The sequence below is a fragment of the Ursus maritimus genome, unplaced genomic scaffold (assembly GCF_017311325.1).
Source record: "Ursus maritimus isolate PB19 unplaced genomic scaffold, ASM1731132v1 scaffold_17, whole genome shotgun sequence".
Classification (NCBI taxonomy): domain Eukaryota; kingdom Metazoa; phylum Chordata; class Mammalia; order Carnivora; family Ursidae; genus Ursus; species Ursus maritimus.
Window position 1 is genome coordinate 59,387,735 of NW_024424119.1, and position 16,504 is coordinate 59,404,238.

Consider the following 16,504-nt stretch of genomic DNA (forward strand, 5'->3'; position numbering starts at 1 on the left):
CCGCGCACATCTCCACTGCAATGCACACGTGTAAGCCGCCTCTGGGCCGAGCGCCTGTCTGGGTGGGGTGGTGGCGGGTGGCCCGCAGGGCCTGTCCCAGCCCTTTGCACACCGGCTAGGGGCCAGCTCTGTCCCTGTGTGAGCAAGTCAAATGCGGTCAGTGGGGTGGAGGATGGCGCACTGACCCGGCCCAGGGGTACCCAGCCCCCACTGGGAACAGGTCACTGGGCCAGGCGCAATCCCGCGGTGAAGGCTCGGCACATCTGGTGAGAAGCCGGACCCAGCCGTGGCCGAGAGAGCCACCCTATCCTGAGGCCAGCGGCTGCTCCGGGGGTAAACAGGAAGCCCCATCTTTCCCCTGCTGGTTGTTCTGCTCTCTCCTTCCTGCAGCCCAGCTCACACGCCTCGCCGGGTACCCCTCAGCCTCAAGCCGCCTGGCATGCCTACGCCGGCCTCTGCCGGGGGCCTGGTCTGCCCTCTCCTGGGGCTCCAGAGACCCCAAGCTCAGTGGTGAGGGGTCCCGAGAGGGTCCCAGGAGGACCACGGAGGCCCTGGCGGATCTCTGCCCGACCAGCACGCTCAGGGAAGGTAAGGCAGCGAGACCCCTTTCCAATCAACTTCAGAACGTTCACAGACAGGCCAGGAGGCAGCTGCAACTATCCAGCCCTGCTGGCCATGGGGTGGATGGGGAAACTGAGGCCCAGAGCCGCCAGCCACAGAAAGCAAAGCCGGGACCGGTTTCCCCCAGCCTTGGATGCCATGCCGGAAGCTGGCCGGGCTCTAGGCTCAGGTCTCTGAGCTGCCCAGGTGTGGACAGTGGACTGCTGGGGCCCGCTCTGCCCTCAGGGGACCCAGGCCCAGGTTAGAGGCAGCACTGACTCCTTCCAAAGATGACTCCCTGCGGGCAGGCCTTGTGTTCCAGGACCCTAAACAAGGGCCATCAGAGGTGGGAGGGAGGGTGGTCCCGGCCTGCCCCAGGTGGAGCCCCCTTCCACCCATCCAGCACCCTGGGGTGGGCCCGTGGGGCAGAAAGCACGCCTTGCCCCTCTCTAGACCCCCAGGACCTCCTGGAGTCCAAGGTGTCAGCCTCCATCTCTGTCCTCCACCTGTACCCCCCCAGGCAGACCCCGAGGAGCTGAGCCCCCATCTAGGGCAGGACCCTAGCCTCCTCCCACCCCTGCCCCAGCCCCTGCGGCTCCAGGAGCCTAAGAGTGGAGAGCACTGCGGGGGTAAGTGACACGTCAGGGCGAGGCTGCTGGCTTGGCTCCCTGATCCAAAGCCTGCTTTCTGTGGATTGGTTCTGATCTCAGTTCGGGGAGGGGCTGGAGGCAGGCAGAGCGGGTCAGGAGGGACACGCAGATCCGTGGGGGGGCCCACAGAGCCTGTGGGCAGCAGGCGGAGCCAGCGCCCCACCCTGGCTGGCACCCAGGGGCCGGGAAGACCGGCTTTCTTCCCTCTCGCCATGTATGTGTTGCACCTCTGTGCTCTGGGGCATCTTTCCAGAAAGTTCCCTGACATGCCCCAGCTTTAAAGGGAATCTGCGCCGTTCACCGTCCGCGTACTTGGTTCATCAGCTACGCCCATGTCAGCCCACCCCCTGGCAGGGAAGGGCCGAGGCCTGGGGGCTGCCCCCTGAGGGAGGCATTCTCTGAGAAAAGACAGCAGCTGTCTCTGTCCTGACCCCTTCCAGCCCTGCTCTGCATCGCTGCTCACCTGGGGAAGTCTCTTCCCTCTCCTGGGCCTCAGTTTCCCCATCTGTACACAAAAGAGGCTAGCTGCAGCGAGCCCTGATGTCTGCAGGGGCGCAGAGCCTATCTCTGGGTGTGGGTCTGGGTAGGGTGGGCAGAGAGGGCAGAGCCCGGCGTGGGCCCTACACGCTGGCGAGGCCCCCCAGCCCTGTGCCCGCAGCAGACCCTCCCCAAGCCATGGGGGTGGGGAGGAGGCTGGTCCCTCTTGCTCTCAGCATTCCCTTGGGGGATTTTCCAAGCTGCTCCCCTTCCTCTCCCTTGGCCAGGACACCCAGCTGGGTGGGGCCAGAGGGAGGTAAGGGCGAGCAGGGGGTGTTCCCGGCTGTGGGTGGGCAGGGGCTGACCCCAGAGCAGGGCGCGAAGCCCCAGGACAACCAGGAGTGGTTTAGAGTGGCCCTGCGTGATCAGGGACCCTCGGCTAACTGTGTGGTCCGGGTGTGTCCTCAGCAGCTGCCCAGCTCCCTTTGGGTCCCCACCCACCCACAATCACAGCAACTGATGCCCAGCCTGGAGGTCCCCAGCACCACCTCAGTGAGGAAACCAGGAGTCAATCCAGGGGCTGGGCGTAAACCATGGGGCCAAACCGAGGAAGCACCCCCCGTGGCCACCCAAAGGCCCCTGCATGCCTCCATCTCCACCCCAGCCCCTGCACCCCTCAGCCTGCTGGAGGCCAAGAGAGGGAGGGGAGAGGGCCAGGGGACATGCTCTGCCTGCCCCGGACAGAACCCCAGCTGGGGCACCTCCAGGAGCAAGGGCCTCACTGCCCCTGGGTAGCCCCTTCCTGGAGAAGGCCTGAGTCTCTGGGCTGATGACTGGCCCTCCCTGTCATCATCCCCGACCCCCGAGCCACTCTGGGCCCCAGGGACACATATAACAGGCTCTTCTCTGACTACCAGCCTACTTGCCCATCCCCAGGTCTCTTCTGGCTGGGTGCCCCCTCCCAGGGCAGGGGTCCCTCCAGATTCCCACGCTGGGCATACACATCCAGGGGTGCAGGTGCCTGCCCTGGGGGAGACTCCAGGGTCACAGAACAAACAGTCCCTCCGTGGGGCTCCAGTAACGTGGCCGATGGCCCCAGCAGGTGGCTGGGCCCAGGGGCTTCCCAGTGTGCCGCGTCCTCCATCACGCGCGGAGACCAGCGGGCCGTGGGGTCACCAGCCGGGGCTGTGCCTGGTCTCTGGCTTCTTCAGAGTTAGACTCTGAAATCCCAGGGGACCGCTCCCCCACCCTAGCCCACAGTTGGGCCAGGCCACCCCCTTGATGGCCCCCACCCGTCCCTGGGCCTCCTGTTTGTTCGCTGACAGCTCCCTGTTATCAGCGAGGAACACACACAGGAAGTCCGGCCGGGAAGGGCCCATCCCAATCCTGATTTACACGGGATGGAGCATAAAAAGCCGCCCTTCCTCGCCCCGGGAGGAGCCTCCCTGCCCTGAGACGGCTGTCCCACAAAGCCCCAGATGGCCGCTCCAGTGGTCAGGCCAGGCAGGTGGCCTCCGGAGGCGCCTCGGGTCAGCTGGAGAGGGGGCGACCCACCTCTGGCCTGGGCAGGCAGCGATGGGGGCTGTGGCCAAGCCCGGGCCCGGGCAGCATCAGGTATGGCAGGGGTGGCCTTGGGGGGCAGGGAGCGGGCCGAGCAGGGTGAGCATTCCCTGGGCTCCCGCCGACCCACTGACTGCGGCCCCTGTCGGCTGGGTGCGCTTGCGCCAGCTCTGCACCCTGTTCTCTGGGCACTATCTCGTTCTTCTCCCTAATGGTGCCATTCCCACTGCATGGAGGACGCTCGGGCCCCTTGGCCAAGGGCACCCGTTATGGGTGGCCCAGTCTAGACTGACTCTGGCCTGCCCGCCAGGGACACTTAGCCCTGGGTGGCCCAGCAGCCCCTGTGACCCCTGAGAGGAGAAGCCGGATGCGGCCTGGGGCCTTCACCTCCACACACCCTCCTGGCCAAATCTGCCGAACTGGAGAAGCCCCTAATGTTGACTCAGCTCTCCTCTCAGAGCCGGGGGTCCCAGGGCCATCCCCCAAGGGTGAGCGAGCACTTCCATCGTGGGCCTGGGAGCGGAGGCAGAGGGGCTCTGGCCTCATGCAGGGGAAGCCCAAAGCCGAATCTGCAGCCAGAACGAGCTATGCTTCTTGGGTGCACTGAACGTGGGACCAGAGAAGCCCCCCACTCCCTGCCCAGCTGGCTTCAGGGGCATGGGTGGGGTCCTCAGGCAGAGGGACAGCCCACCTCAGACCCTAGGGGAGCCCCTGCTCTCCCTCTCCCCCCTCCACCTAGAGTGCCCGAGTTCCCACCCAAAGACCCCCAGCCCAAGCGGAGGCCTCTCCGGCTTCCGATGCTCCTGTGGTCCCACGGCCACAGCAGCGGTCTGCACGGGGAAGCCCCATGGCTCAGAGGAAGAAGGAGAAAATGAGGCCTCAGCCCGGGTGAGCAGCAGTAGAGGGAGCAGGGACCCAGCTAGACTGCAGGGCTCAGAGGGTCAGAGACAGGATACGGGCAGGAGACTGGGTGGGGAATGTCTCCCCTAGGACTGGCTCTTAATTCTACACTGCCTGGGTCTGAGCGAGGGCTGCCCTGCTCAGGTCTGGGGGCCAGCGGACCTGAAGTCCTTCAGTGGCAGGACCCTGATTTCACGATGACAGGAGTCCCAGCCACAGCCACCCCAGCTGCCCTCAGACCATCTGCTGGGGGCTTCCAGGGCCCTCTCCTTCTGGGGGCTCGGTCCAGCCGCCTGGGTCCCCTCCCTTCCTTTAGCTCCCACGCACCAAAGTAGGCCCTAGCCTGACACCCCACAGCTACTAGCTGTGCAAGAGCCCTCCACTTCCTCGAGAAGGACCCCCACCCAGCGCCATGGGCTTTGCAGACCTTCAGCGTCATGGCCAGCAGCCTGTCCCTCCCCATCTCCTGGGACCCAAGACAGGTCTGTCTCTGCCTCTAGGCTGAGGATGTGAGCCACAGGCAGAACTCGGAAAAACCCACTGGGCTTCGACCCTCATGGGGGTGGAGACCTGTTAGGCCACATGCAGGCTGAGTCCCCACAGGGGCACGGAGCCTGGTCTCCTTCCCAGCCCCTGGACATCAGGGTGGCCAAGGCCGTGCGCTAACCCACACTATGTCTCTGCCTGCAGACTCTGGCACAAGGCAAGTACAGGAAGCCTCTGCCAGCCAGGAGAGCAGCTGCGGCTGGTGTCCAGGGGATGACAGAGGCCCCTTCTCCAGGTGAGTCCCCCAGCAAGCCTCGGATGCTCTGGGCACGAGCAGGGGGTCGGGCTGTGCCTGGGAACGAGCTACACACACGTGAACTCAGGGGACCAGGGCCCAGGCTCGCTTCAAGGACAGAAGCACCGGGGGAGCAGGCCCTGTGCCTCACACATGATGACGGCTGTGGTGATCACGGTGTGGACATGACCAAAATAATACCAGAGTCCCCAGGGAGGGCGAGCCTGTACCTGGTCCTGGCTGTGCCAGCCACCTCCCTCGGTGGGCACTGCTGCCACGTGGGGCTGCTCTAGCCCACGTTACAAAGTCAGAAATGCAGCCCAGGAGTGTCCGGTGGTGACCACAGGGCTAGGGGAACTCCCTTAGGGCCTAAGGGACACCCAGGGGTGGTCCTGACTGTCCTGAAAGGGGGTTCCCAGTGGGGATCCTGCAGAGCCCCTAAGCTGGCACACTGGTCGGAGGTCGTACCTAGGATCCAGCCAGCCTCGGCCATGCCACAGCTCTCTGTGTGATCTCATGTAAATAGGGGGTGCCCGGGCCTTGGGGGTCATGATGGCCACCCTACCTGTGACCCAAGGTGGTGGTTAGCTTTAGTCAGCCCCGGGTGCCTAGTGCGCTGGTCGCCCCGTTGTCATGGCCGTCCTCGGGCTTTGGTGCTCAGCCTGGAAGGTCGAGGGCCCCCCTCCCCCTGCCAGGGCGGGCTCCCAGCGCGGCCTCCGGACACCTGACCCGCGTCCCAGTCCTGCGTCCCCTGCGGCCTCGCGTCCTGCTGCGGGGCCTCGAGCGGGCTCGGGAGGGGGGGCGCGCTCAGGCGGGTGCGCGTCTGGAGTCCTGGGCTCGGGCTGACTCACTGTCCGGCCCGCGGGGCGCCGACCGCCGCGGGCCTCCCGGTCCCATCTGCGCAATGGGGGCGGGCGGGGGAGCGCGGAGCCCACCCGCGGGGCGAGCCGGGGGCGGTCGGGGCAGGGCGGCGGGAAGGAGCCGGGGCCCCTCGGCGCCGTTGGCGTGAGCGGCGGCGCGTGCGCGCCCGGCTCGGGCGGTGAGTGCGGAGGGAGCGAGCGCCGGGCCGGGGGGCGCGGGGAGCGCCGAGGGCGGGGTCGGCTCGCCGCGCGCTGGGGGCGGGGGAGGTCGGGGGCCTGGGCGCGCGCGGAGCTGGGGGGCGACGCCGAGCGACGGCGGGGAGCCGAGAGGTGAGCGGGCCGGGGGCGCCGGGGCTGGCGCGCGGGGACACGACCCCCAGCCCTGCCCGGATCCTGCGCCGGGTCCGGAGAATGGGCCCAGCGGCCTTCGGAAAGGGCGCCCCCTGCCGGTAACAGGCGACGAGCCGGGCAGCGCGGGGGGCCGGGGCCGGGGGCGGCCGCAGCCCCTCACCCGCGTCGGGGCCCTGAGCGTCCCCCAGGGCCTGGCTCAGGGCCTCGCAGGCCCCAGACCCCGTGTCTCTCTCCATCCTCACCCCCACCCCCGCGGATCCGGCGTGCAGGGGGAGGGGAGGCATGGGGCCGGCGGCGGAGAGGACGCTTCCCCAATGTCTTGTCACCCCGCCTTTCCGCCCTCCCAGGGTCCTAACGTCCAGAGCACCCCTCCCGGTGGAAGGGGGGCCCCCGGGCCGCCGCTTTGCGGCGAGTCAGGCCCCTCCCTCTGCGGACCCAGCCCCCCCACCCCGTGGGCTCCGCGGGGATGCCCCGCGGCCAGGTGGGAGGGAAGGTGGTGGGCTGGGCTCCTGCTGACCCTGGGGGAGGATGGGACGTTACTGCTTACCCACCTGAGGCGCCGCGGCCACCCCCGCCCCAGCTGGGCTGCAAAGGGAAATGAGACTGCCGACCCAGCAGAGCCGGGCAGCGCCATCGGCCTCCTCCAGCCCAGGAGAAAGCCTGACTTCAAAAATTGAGTCTCTCCTCTTTCAAAGCATGAGCCTCATTTAAGCCGCTTTCAATGAGTAGAGGGGAGGTGCTGGGGTGGATGTCGGGGGGTGGGGGGTGGGGGGGCAGTTACATCTGCAAGCCATGGGCCTCCCCCACCGGGCACCTGATGCTGGCAAGCGCGCCTCTGCTGAACCCTCAAATGCTCCTGCCCGGCCCGCGGGGCCTGGGCCACCGCTGCCTTCCAGGGCCCGTTCCCCAGTGCCACCTGTTCCCATCCTTTCAGTTCTGGCCTAGACCCCCAGGAGTGCCCCCTAATAGTGTGCTCCCCACAGGGTCCATTCCCAGAGTTCCTCTTCCCAAGCTGGCTCACAGGACATGCCCCTGCCCCCAAACTAAGTCCCAACACCTTGGCTTCCATTCTTGGGCCACCACAGGGAACCGGGCGTGCAGGAAGAACTCTCCTCCAGCTGCCTTCCCGCCTCACCTGGGTCCGTGGGCTGCCATGGGCCAAAGCGAGGACTCCACTCCCAGCTGACCGCACAGACCCGTCATGGCATCACTCTCCCTTGGGGTTAGGCTTGGCAGGCCCGAGGGCTCAGCAACTGCTCACGGTGGTCACTCTTTATGGGACCAGCTATCAGAGCTGGAGAAGGGGCCTGAGACCCTAGTGGTGTCTTCGAGGAAACGGAGTCCCAGGGAAGGGGTCGACCCTACCCTGATTCTACCTCCTGCCGCGAAGAAGTCCAGCTGTCTTCCGTGTCCTTCCTGCTGGATGCCCTGCAGGGCCAGGGGCTGCCCGCCTGGGCGGAACCCAGCCCCTCTGGGGCCTCGGTGCGGTGCTGGAGCGCCCCGTCTACCCAGATGCTTGGCTGCACATGTGGACAGCCTCCCCCTCCCCCCACCGCACAGGCCCCTCAGCTCGTTGCGGACGATTACTTCTGGGCTGAGCTTTCTCACGTTCCCAGGAATGCTCTCCCCAGTCCCTGGCGTCCATCCCCAGAAGAGAGGGATGGCATTTGGCTCCACTGGCATGTGGGGAGGGCTGCTCCAGTCCCCCTCTCCCCCCACCCCACTGTCCCCGGAGCCCTGGAGCAGACCGGTCTGACCCCAGGGTAGGAGTGACCCCCTCCCACGCGGGCTCTGCCCCAGTCTGAGAAGGACCATGTGGCCCGTTGTGCTGAGCACCCGCACCCCCTCATAGACCCCCATGCCACCCCCATGGCCCACTCCCCATTTGGCAAATGAGGATACTGAAGGCCAGAAGGACCCAGCCAGCTGGGCCAGGTTTCAGGTCTGTCCACTACCACCCCACCTGCAGACTGGGATGGGGACTGCCGTCCATGATGCGAGGGTACTGCATCCAGCCAGGGGAGGGAGCACTGGTCCAGATACTCCCCCTGGGCCCCCGCCTTCCCAAGTGGACTTTGCTAGCGCTGTGGCTGCCTTCAGGTTCACCCGGGGCCAGGATGCCTCTGGCCCCAGGCAAAGGGGCCAGCTTCTGCGGCTGCCCCCTTCTGCGGTGGCGGTGGCGGGCCGAAGGCTGGCCTCCCTCACTGAGGCTGGTGGGAGGAGGGGGCGGCTGGCACGGCCCTTGGGGGCTCTCCTGCTGGCACGAGGCTGCAGTGGGAGGTCCTAGCAAGCGGCAGAGCTGGGCAGGTGTGCAAGCGGGGATCAGTCTCCCCCCGCAGCACAGGCTCCAGGAGGGCTCTGCAGAGGGCTTTATGGGGTGCGCCTTGTGCCGCAGGCCCCCCTGAGGAGAAGGCCACCCCACCTGCAGACACGGGCCATGTTCAACTCCAGGGAGCTACTTCTCCTGTGCTTCCTGGTGCCGGCAGTGGGTGGCACTGAGCACATCTTCCGGCCTGGGTGAGTCAGAGCGTGGGGGCTCGGGCCGCCGGCTGCTGCAGTGCTGGGGGTGGGCAGCCAGGAGCCCTCGGGGCAACCCCCGGACTGCGAGGAGGCATGGCTCTGGACTGCGAGGAGGCATGGCTCTTCCTTCTGGCTCTTGCTGACGGTCTTTCCTGTGGCGATGCGGGGAAGCCCCCTCCCCAGATCCTTGGCTCCCTTGGTTCCAGGGCTGGAAGGGTCTGGGCTCTGGGCTGGAGGCTGTGGACTGACTTGCCGTGCCCCCTCCCCATAGCCGCAGGGTGTGTGCCACCGGGGCTCCCAGGGGCCCCGAGTCGGAGTCTTTCGTGCAGAGAGTGTACCAGCCCTTCCTCACCACCTGTGATGGGCACCGAGCCTGCAGCACCTACCGGTGAGTGCCCCTGCCCGCTGCAGCGGCCCCCACTGGCCACACATCAACCCTGAGGCCCCGGAGGGCCGTGCACCCCAAGGTGGGAAACCTGGGCCCACATCCGAGTGGATGCGGAGGCTGAGGCCCATGGTGACTTGGGCCGTGCTCATCCCACGCTGTGGCTGTAGTCACCTCACATGTCATCCCGTCCTGCTCCCCCGCCCTCATCTTGGGGGGAGGGGGGCTCACCCATGCTGCTACCCTCTGCTCTCGGGTGCTGGCTGCAAGTTCTTATCCATTTGCGGCGATGCCTGCCTCGCCAAAACTGCCTCCAGACTCCAGTGGGCAGCCCTCTCCCCATGACAGCCCCTGACGGTCACAGATGGAGACCCTACCGCCACACCCCCAGGACACCCCCGTGGCCTAGCCGGCCGCCAGCGTGAGGGGCGTGTGTCCTCCCGTGCTCAGCTGTGGAAATGTGGCTTAGAGAGATTTCGTCGTCTGTGGGGTTCTCAAAGACCTTCCTGTGGGATAGCCCCCCGCTGGCCAAGAAGGTGGGGGCAGTGTGGGTGGGGCCCAGCGAGGGGCGGGGCCCTGTTCCCTGCCCCTTCCACTAAGCGGGCTGGCCTAGGAGGGGCCGGGAATGCCCCATTAGTGAGCGCCCCCTTCCCCCCTGCTCGGGGGCAGGGCGGGGGGTCTAGGACTCGGAGGCTGCCCGGGGTTTGAGCAGTGCTGGTGGGGGGCACCGTCAGCGTCCAGGGGCCCAGTGCCCAGAGAGGGAAGGCAGGGTGAAGAACTGGGGAGACCAGCGGGCTGCTGCTGACTCCCTGCCCCTACCCACCCCGCAGGACCATCTACAGGACCGCCTACCGCCGCAGCCCTGGGCTGGCTGCCCCCAGGCCTCGCTATGCCTGCTGCCCCGGCTGGAAGAGGACCAGCGGGCTCCCCAGGGCCTGTGGGGCAGGTGAGAGCTGGGGCTCTGCAGACCCGGGCATAGCACCTGCTGCTTTCAGCTGAGCGGGTGCCTCCTTGCTGTATGGCACCCCTTCCCCGGCTGCCCGCCTGCAGGGCCCTGGGGACCCCCCTCAGTTTGTGACGGGCCTCCCCCTCAACAGCCGTATGCCAGCCCCCATGCCAGAACGGAGGCAGCTGTGTCCAGCCAGGCCGCTGTCACTGCCCTGCGGGATGGCAGGGCGACACCTGCCAGACAGGTGAGGCTGCCTCCCACCTCCCAGAGGGGAAGGGTCCTCTAGGCCCCTCCCTGGGTGTCAGGGGTGGCCCACGAACAGGCGGGTACTGGAGGCCACTCCCTAGCTGACACCCGTTTTCCTGCAGACGTGGACGAGTGCAGGGCTGGAGGGGGCACGTGCCCCCAGCACTGCGTCAACACTGCGGGGAGTTACTGGTGCCAGTGTCGGGAAGGGCACGGCCCATCTGCAGAAGGTGTGCCCTGCCTGCCCGAGAGGGGGACCCCCAGGGTAGCCCCGAACCCCACAACAGGTAAATGTCCTAGTTGCCCCCCCCTTGCTGCTGTGCCCGGGGGGCGGGGTGTCACCCTGTAGCTCCCACCCGGGGCTGCAGGCCATCTCCCTCACCTGGGCAGAAACAGGGATCTTCCCCAGGGGAGATAGGGGTGGTGATTTCTCGGGGGCATTGTGGGGAGGCCTGCCGAGAGGGGGGGCCTCGTCCCAGCGGAGAGAGTGGAAGAAAACCCCCGCCCCGGGGTCTTCTCCATGCCCCTGCCCCCTCAGCCAGGAGACGCCACACCTCTGCTGGCGACGGGACATTATTACTTTTGGTACGCGCTGTGACACTTCAAACTCGTACCGTGAGTAATAATGCGCTGTCGACAGCCTGGCACCAAGAGCGCGACGCGGACCTCGGCTTGGACAGCTCAGCACCGTGGGGACATGGGGACGCGGGGGCGGGGGGCGGGGCGCACCTGCCCAGGCGCTGATGGGCCAACCCTGCTGCCTAGAATGGGGGTGGGGCCCGAGCCCCACCTCCAGGGTTGTGCCCCACGCTCGGCCGAGGCTGAGGCCTCCCCATGGAGGGGAGCAGCCGGCCTGGGGTGTGGGGTGTGGAGCCGGGCCTGCCTGACTCAGGGCGGGGATCTCCCCAGGCACGGACAGCGCCGTGGAGGAGGAAGTCCGGAGGCTGCGGTCAAGGGTAGACGTGTTGGAGCAGGTGAGGCCCGCCCCCCCCGGTGTCTCCTGTGGTGTAGTGCAGACTCTCGGGGTGATTGTGGGGTTCCGCGGGAGTGGCCCCAGGAAGGAGGGGCCGAGCTTGGCCGTGCCCCCTCGGGCAGCAGAGTGCCTGAAGCCAGGTTCAGGCCACCCCTCCCTTTGTCCCTGAGGCCTTTCTATGGGGCTGTCGGCCTGATGACCCCTTGGAAGCTCTGGTCTGCCCCCCCAGCTCCTCTGACCTGGGACCCCAGGCTTTGAGGACCATTGCCCGGCCCGCTCACGAGGTGTCCGTCTGCCCATGCACCCGGCTCTCCTGGCACAGACGCTCCCTCTGGTGGACATCCTGGGCCCTGCAGAGCCCTTACTGGCCACAGGGTTCCCTAAAAGCCTTGTGGGACAGAGAGGGTCCCTCGGTCTGGCCCACAGAAGCTGCAGCTGGTGCTGGCCCCATTGCATAGCCTGGCCTTGAGGGCGCTGGAGCATGGGCTCCCGGACCCCAGCAGCCTGCTGGCTCACTCCTTCCGTCAGCTGGACCGCATCGACTCCCTGAGTGAGCAGATCTCCTTCCTGGAGGAGCAGCTGGGGTCCTGTGAGTGGGGGGGCGGGGGGGGGCGAAAGGGTGGGGAGAAGTGAGCTCTGACCTCAGCCCTTCGTCCGTCCACAGGTTCCTGCAAGAAGGAGCTGTGAGGCCACCTGGGCCCCCGGCTTTGGCTCCTGAGAGCCTGTGCCCACTCTGCTGGGTCGGGCAGGAGGAGGACTTCAAGCCAAGACAGGGTGGGAGGAGGGGTCCTCCTAGGTGTGACCCAGCCCCAGCCCGGCCAGCACCAGTGAGCGGGCCCATGGCTGAGGGAAGGTACGAGGGTTGGGGGCACCTGTGATCTGGGTCGGAACAGAATAAAATGAAGGTTCAGGAGCTGCTGTGTCCTTGGTGGACTCTGGAGGGCGTTCTGAAGCCGATGGGGGCCACCTGCTGGCTGGCGGGAGGGCTAAGGGGCAGCGTGGGGCACAGGGGGGCTCTCAGCCGCACTGGGCTCTCCTCCTACACGGGGTCTCGGCCCTCCCTCTCCCAAAGGGGCTGGAGGCGGTGGCGTCTGTGAAGGTGGGGCTGGCCTCTCGGTGATAAGCTGGCGCCACTCCCCAGCCAGGGGCCGAAGAGCAAATCCTCCTCCTCCCCCCAGACCCCTGGTGTGCCCGCCGCCCCAGAAAAACTACCGCAGGATGATCGTGGGCCTGGCCCCTGGAGGGGGATGCTGCGGGGGGCAGCCCCAGCATGGTAGCACCCCGCCCACCCCTGGTGACCACAACTCACCAGGCGCTTCCAAGAGTTCGTTTATTAAAACACGCGGACGGAGTGCAGTGCCTGTTTGGCCGGCTTGCTCCCAAGGCCAGCGGAGCACAGACCTCTGCTTCGTGGCTCTCCCCGAGGCCCAGGCTGCACAAGACCAGGTGTCTGGCCACACACCCCCCCCCCAGTCCCGTTTCTCCCAGAGGCCGGGCCGCCCAGCCAGCCTCCGCGCCCCCCGGGCCCAGGCAGGAGGGTGCAGCTCAGCCCTGCCTGTCGACCCCGCTGGATCCCAGCCTGCTCCCGCATCCGGGAGGCACAAGCGTGGGCTTCCTGGGGACGTTCCAGCTGACTCTCCTTTTGGGGGGACATCAGAGGTCTGGATCTGAGGCCGATGGCAGGAGGCAGCCTCCTGTATCTGGGGGAATAAAAGCGGGGGAACCTCGGGAGCAGGACACTGTGATATTTAGCAGCCAGGGCAGGGGAAGAGGTCCCTCTGTTCTCTAGCCAGGCCCTGCCCCCGGCTGGCCCCATCCTGTCCCCAGGTCCTGCCCCACCCCAGGTCTCAGTTACTGGGCTGGCTGGGAACAAGGCCCTGCAGTCGCCCCGTTCTCCTGGGGCATCCCGGACAAGCGGAGGAAGGTGGTCCTCATGGCCTGATGGCAGGTGTCCATAAGCTTGGGGACATCGGCGACAGTGAGGCCACTGGTAGGGATGGCATCCAGCACTTCCACCTTGATGGTTCCTGTTGGGGGTGGAGCAGCACCAGTGGCCCGGGGCCCCCACCCGGGCCCCCTGTCCCGGCACCCACACTGCAGCCTGTCCTTGATCTGACGCCGCCACCTGAACCCCCGTCCTCCTCCTCCTTGGCCACCTACGGGCCTCCCAAGGGCCAGGCTGGGGTCTTTCCTGGACACCCTGGTCTCAGGTGGTTGGTTTTTATTTGAGAATAATCGACACAACCAAGCCGCAGCTCCCGAGTGTGCCCTTGGCAGGTTCTGACAACTGTATACGCCTCTAAAGGCCCACCCGAGGTACAGAACATTCCTCCCCCGGAAGGTGCCCCCCGCCTCCTCCCGGGCACCCCACATCCACCATTCCACTTCCAGCCTCCACCACGGTCTAGGAGGGCCGCGAGTCTCAGAGATCGGGGGAGGGGGGCACAGCTTAGCTCCTCCCCCTGCTGCCCTTCAACCTTTGACCCCACCTTCCTACCCAGGCACCAGGTGCCCACATTCGGGATCTGGAAGGAAGGGCAGTGGCCCCATGCTCCACGCTGGTGGGCGTGGGGGACCTGGGAGGCTGCTGCCCAGCCTGGGCCTAAGCACCCTCTGCTGGGCTTCCAGATCCCTTCCTTCCTTCCCTCACCACACGACCGCCGGCCTACGGTAAGCACCCAGAAACGGGAACTGCACTAGGAGGGGCCTGGAGTCCCAGGGACGGAGGAGGAGACACGCCCACGGGTGCGCTAGCTGCTGGGGTAGGAAGGTCGGGTGCTACCTGAGCTGAAGAGCTTCGTCTTGGGTTTGTAGAAGGAGGAGAAGCTGGAGTATATCACGGGGATGATAGGCACCTGTGGACAGGAGGCCATGACGCCTGAAGACACACGGGAGCCCACCCCAGCCCGCCCTGGGCCCCAGGGATGAGCTAGTGGGGGAGCCCTGCCTTGCCACCGGCCTGCCTTCTGCCTGAGGGGGTCCCGGGAGTGCCTGTGGCTGCAGGACAGCCAAGGTGACCTGCCTCAGGGTCCTGCCACGCACTAACCCCCGCGGCCTGGGACACCTTTCGTGCCCTCAGTTAATGATTATCCCCGGGGGGCCCGGTTCTGACCCTGGTGTCTTCCAGGAATACCAGCAGGCCCTGCCCCCTCCCAGGCTACAGCTGCCCCCAGCATTCCATAAACTCATCCTGCACATCATCACTTAAGCATCCCCTCCACCAGGAAGGCTTCCTGGGCCGGCACATGTCCCTGTGATTCACGTCTGTGCCCCACTGGGTCCTAAGATTGCCCAGGAGGACAAGACCCTGTGCAGTGTAGCTGGAGGTTACTGAGCTCCTTCTGCCCACCCCTCCACCATCCTGGAGAGGCCGGAGGCAGCTGTGGCCAGGGAGGGGGCAGCTGTAGCCGGGGAGCAGACAGCGTCTGCTGGTATTCCTGGAAGACACCAGGGTCGGAAACGGCCCCTGGGGGTGATCATTAACCCTGGAGGTCAGGGAGCCTCTCCCTGGTACCAGCAGGGCTGTGGGCTTGGAACACAGGTAGGCGACAGGCTGGGAGGCCCTGGGAGGAGACAGGGAGGAGGGGAGGGGAGAGGACAAGGAGTGACATCTAATCTGCTGGCTGAGGCTGACCAGAGCCTCCTCAGTGTCCTCTCTCCTCTCCCACGAGCCTCTCTCCCATGCCACCAGCAAAGGGAAGGGACATCAAACCCAGGCAGGTGGCAGGGGTGCTCTCCACCTCCCAGATGGAGGGGCTGCAGACCCGGGGGTGAGAGCTCAGAGCCCAGGCTCCTCTGCCCCATTCACCTGCTGCTTCCACCACCACCACCACCCCCTGTGGCCATGAGCTGGGAGCCTCTGGAAGGAGAGCTCAATGGCCTTGCTCCGGGCCAGACACCAGGGGGCGCCAGAGGCCACCTGGGCCAGGTGCCGTGCCCAAGAGCAGACCCCTGCCCAGCCACCACCCAGACCCTAACTGGGCAGAACGAAAGCCCCTTCCCCTGACCTCAGACGACAGCTTTTCCCTACACATACTCCCCCAACACAGAACCAGGAGTGGGACACAGCACCCTTTACCCACCAGGAGGCACTGCCCGGGGATGCATGCACCCCCAGTTCTTCGGGCATCATCCCCGAGCACCTCCCGGGACAAACTGCACCTTGGAGCTCAAGGTAGAGAGGCCCACCGCAGAGTTTCAGCCCTCTCTGCCCGCCCCGCCCCCCTCAGGCCCTGCTCCTTTGGCCCCAGCCCACAGTTCTGCAGGACTGAGCAAGCACTCGGCCTTCCCCAGAGAGCCCAGCAAGCAGGCCTGCTACCTCTGCCTCCCCTGGGGGGCGCCCGCCAGCTAGCTGCCAAGGGGGGTGCCGAAGCTGGTTGCCGGACCCAATCAGGCCTCAGCCATGGTGCTCGGAGTGCTTCCAACAGGCCAGAAACCACGTGCCGGAGGGGCAAGGAGGCCCCACGCCTGCCCAGTGGGAGGAGGTCCCTGAGCCCCAGTGGCCCCAGCCTGGCCAGGCAGCCACCTTCAGCTGTAAGCCAACCTGGACCCACCTCCCTGCCCGGCTAGGAGGGCAGCGCCCTGGCGCACCTGGGCCTGGATCGCCAGGTAGAAGGCGCCTTTCTTGAAAGGCAGCAGGTCCCCGTTGTCGTTCCGTGTGCCCTCAGGGTAGATCCACACTTTAAGCTGCGGGGAGGAGAGGAGGCAGCTGTAGCCTGGCTAACCCTCCCCGCCCTGGGGCCCCCTCGCAAGCAGCCCCGCTTCTCAGCTGAGGCCACCACCGGGAACGCGCGCGAGCGCCTGGGCTCCGCTCCCAACCTTTCTATGCGCCAGCGCACGGATGTGCGGTTCGGCACCTACCGCCGGCCTACCGGGAGCGTTTGCCCCGCCCAGCAGGCCCCCACCGCGCTCGCCCACATCGGCCCCGCGCTCACGTTGTCCTTGACCATGCGCTCGCCCACGTCGGCCATCACGGTCCTGGCGGTCCTGGACTGCTGTCGGTTGATGAAGAAGATGCCCCCGAGGTATATGACGAGGCCCACGGGCCCCAAGAAGAGCAGCTCCCGCTTGGCGATCTGCACGCAGCGCTCAGGCAGGGCCTCCATCAGGCCTGCAGGTGGCCACGGGACACCAGGCAGGTGGGGGTGGGGCTCGGAGCCTGGCAGCCACCTCCCCAGGAAGGAGAGCCAGCCCTGTGCCCCCACCACCAACAGGCCCGAGCCGGGTCATGCCTTCCCACTGGCTACCCGGCC

The 16,504-nt window shown here is 66.8% G+C and overlaps 2 protein-coding genes across 7 annotated transcripts in view; one reads left to right on the forward strand and one right to left on the reverse strand.

The window, feature by feature from the left end:
• The first annotated feature begins 246 nt into the window (after window positions 1–246).
• Window positions 247–12,165, forward strand: EGFL7 (EGF like domain multiple 7). 5 transcript variants are annotated; one of them, XM_040632212.1, is made up of 11 exons: window positions 247–588; window positions 1,121–1,229; window positions 4,878–4,968; window positions 8,575–8,696; window positions 8,971–9,087; window positions 9,915–10,030; window positions 10,182–10,277; window positions 10,402–10,566; window positions 11,189–11,253; window positions 11,679–11,841; window positions 11,917–12,165. In XM_040632212.1, the coding sequence occupies exons 4-11, from the start codon at window positions 8,617–8,619 to the stop codon at window positions 11,937–11,939; spliced, it is 825 nt and encodes a 274-aa protein (XP_040488146.1). In that variant the 5' UTR covers window positions 247–588; window positions 1,121–1,229; window positions 4,878–4,968; window positions 8,575–8,616; the 3' UTR covers window positions 11,940–12,165. The 5 variants fall into 5 exon arrangements, 4 of the variants coding, with proteins under 4 accessions (XP_040488146.1, XP_040488145.1, XP_008702493.2 ...); XR_005835299.1 differs by lacking the exons at window positions 247–588; window positions 1,121–1,229 and adding exons at window positions 3,182–3,341; window positions 7,265–7,401 and having other exon boundaries at window positions 11,575–11,841; XM_040632211.1 differs by lacking the exon at window positions 1,121–1,229.
• Window positions 12,166–12,564: 399 nt separating this feature from the next.
• AGPAT2 (1-acylglycerol-3-phosphate O-acyltransferase 2) overlaps window positions 12,565–16,504 on the reverse strand; it is a 13,498-nt gene continuing 9,558 nt past the window's right edge. The window contains exons 3-6 of one of the 2 annotated variants that reach the window (XM_040632214.1): window positions 16,187–16,362; window positions 15,806–15,938; window positions 14,035–14,107; window positions 12,565–13,279 (exon numbers count right to left, since the gene is read on the reverse strand). In XM_040632214.1, the coding sequence (XP_040488148.1) occupies window positions 12,586–13,279; window positions 14,035–14,107; window positions 15,806–15,938; window positions 16,187–16,362 (1,076 nt within the window). In that variant the 3' untranslated portion in view covers window positions 12,565–12,585. The remainder of the gene's footprint in view (window positions 13,280–14,034; window positions 14,108–15,805; window positions 15,939–16,186; window positions 16,363–16,504) is intronic. The other variant, XM_040632215.1, reaches the window with a different exon arrangement.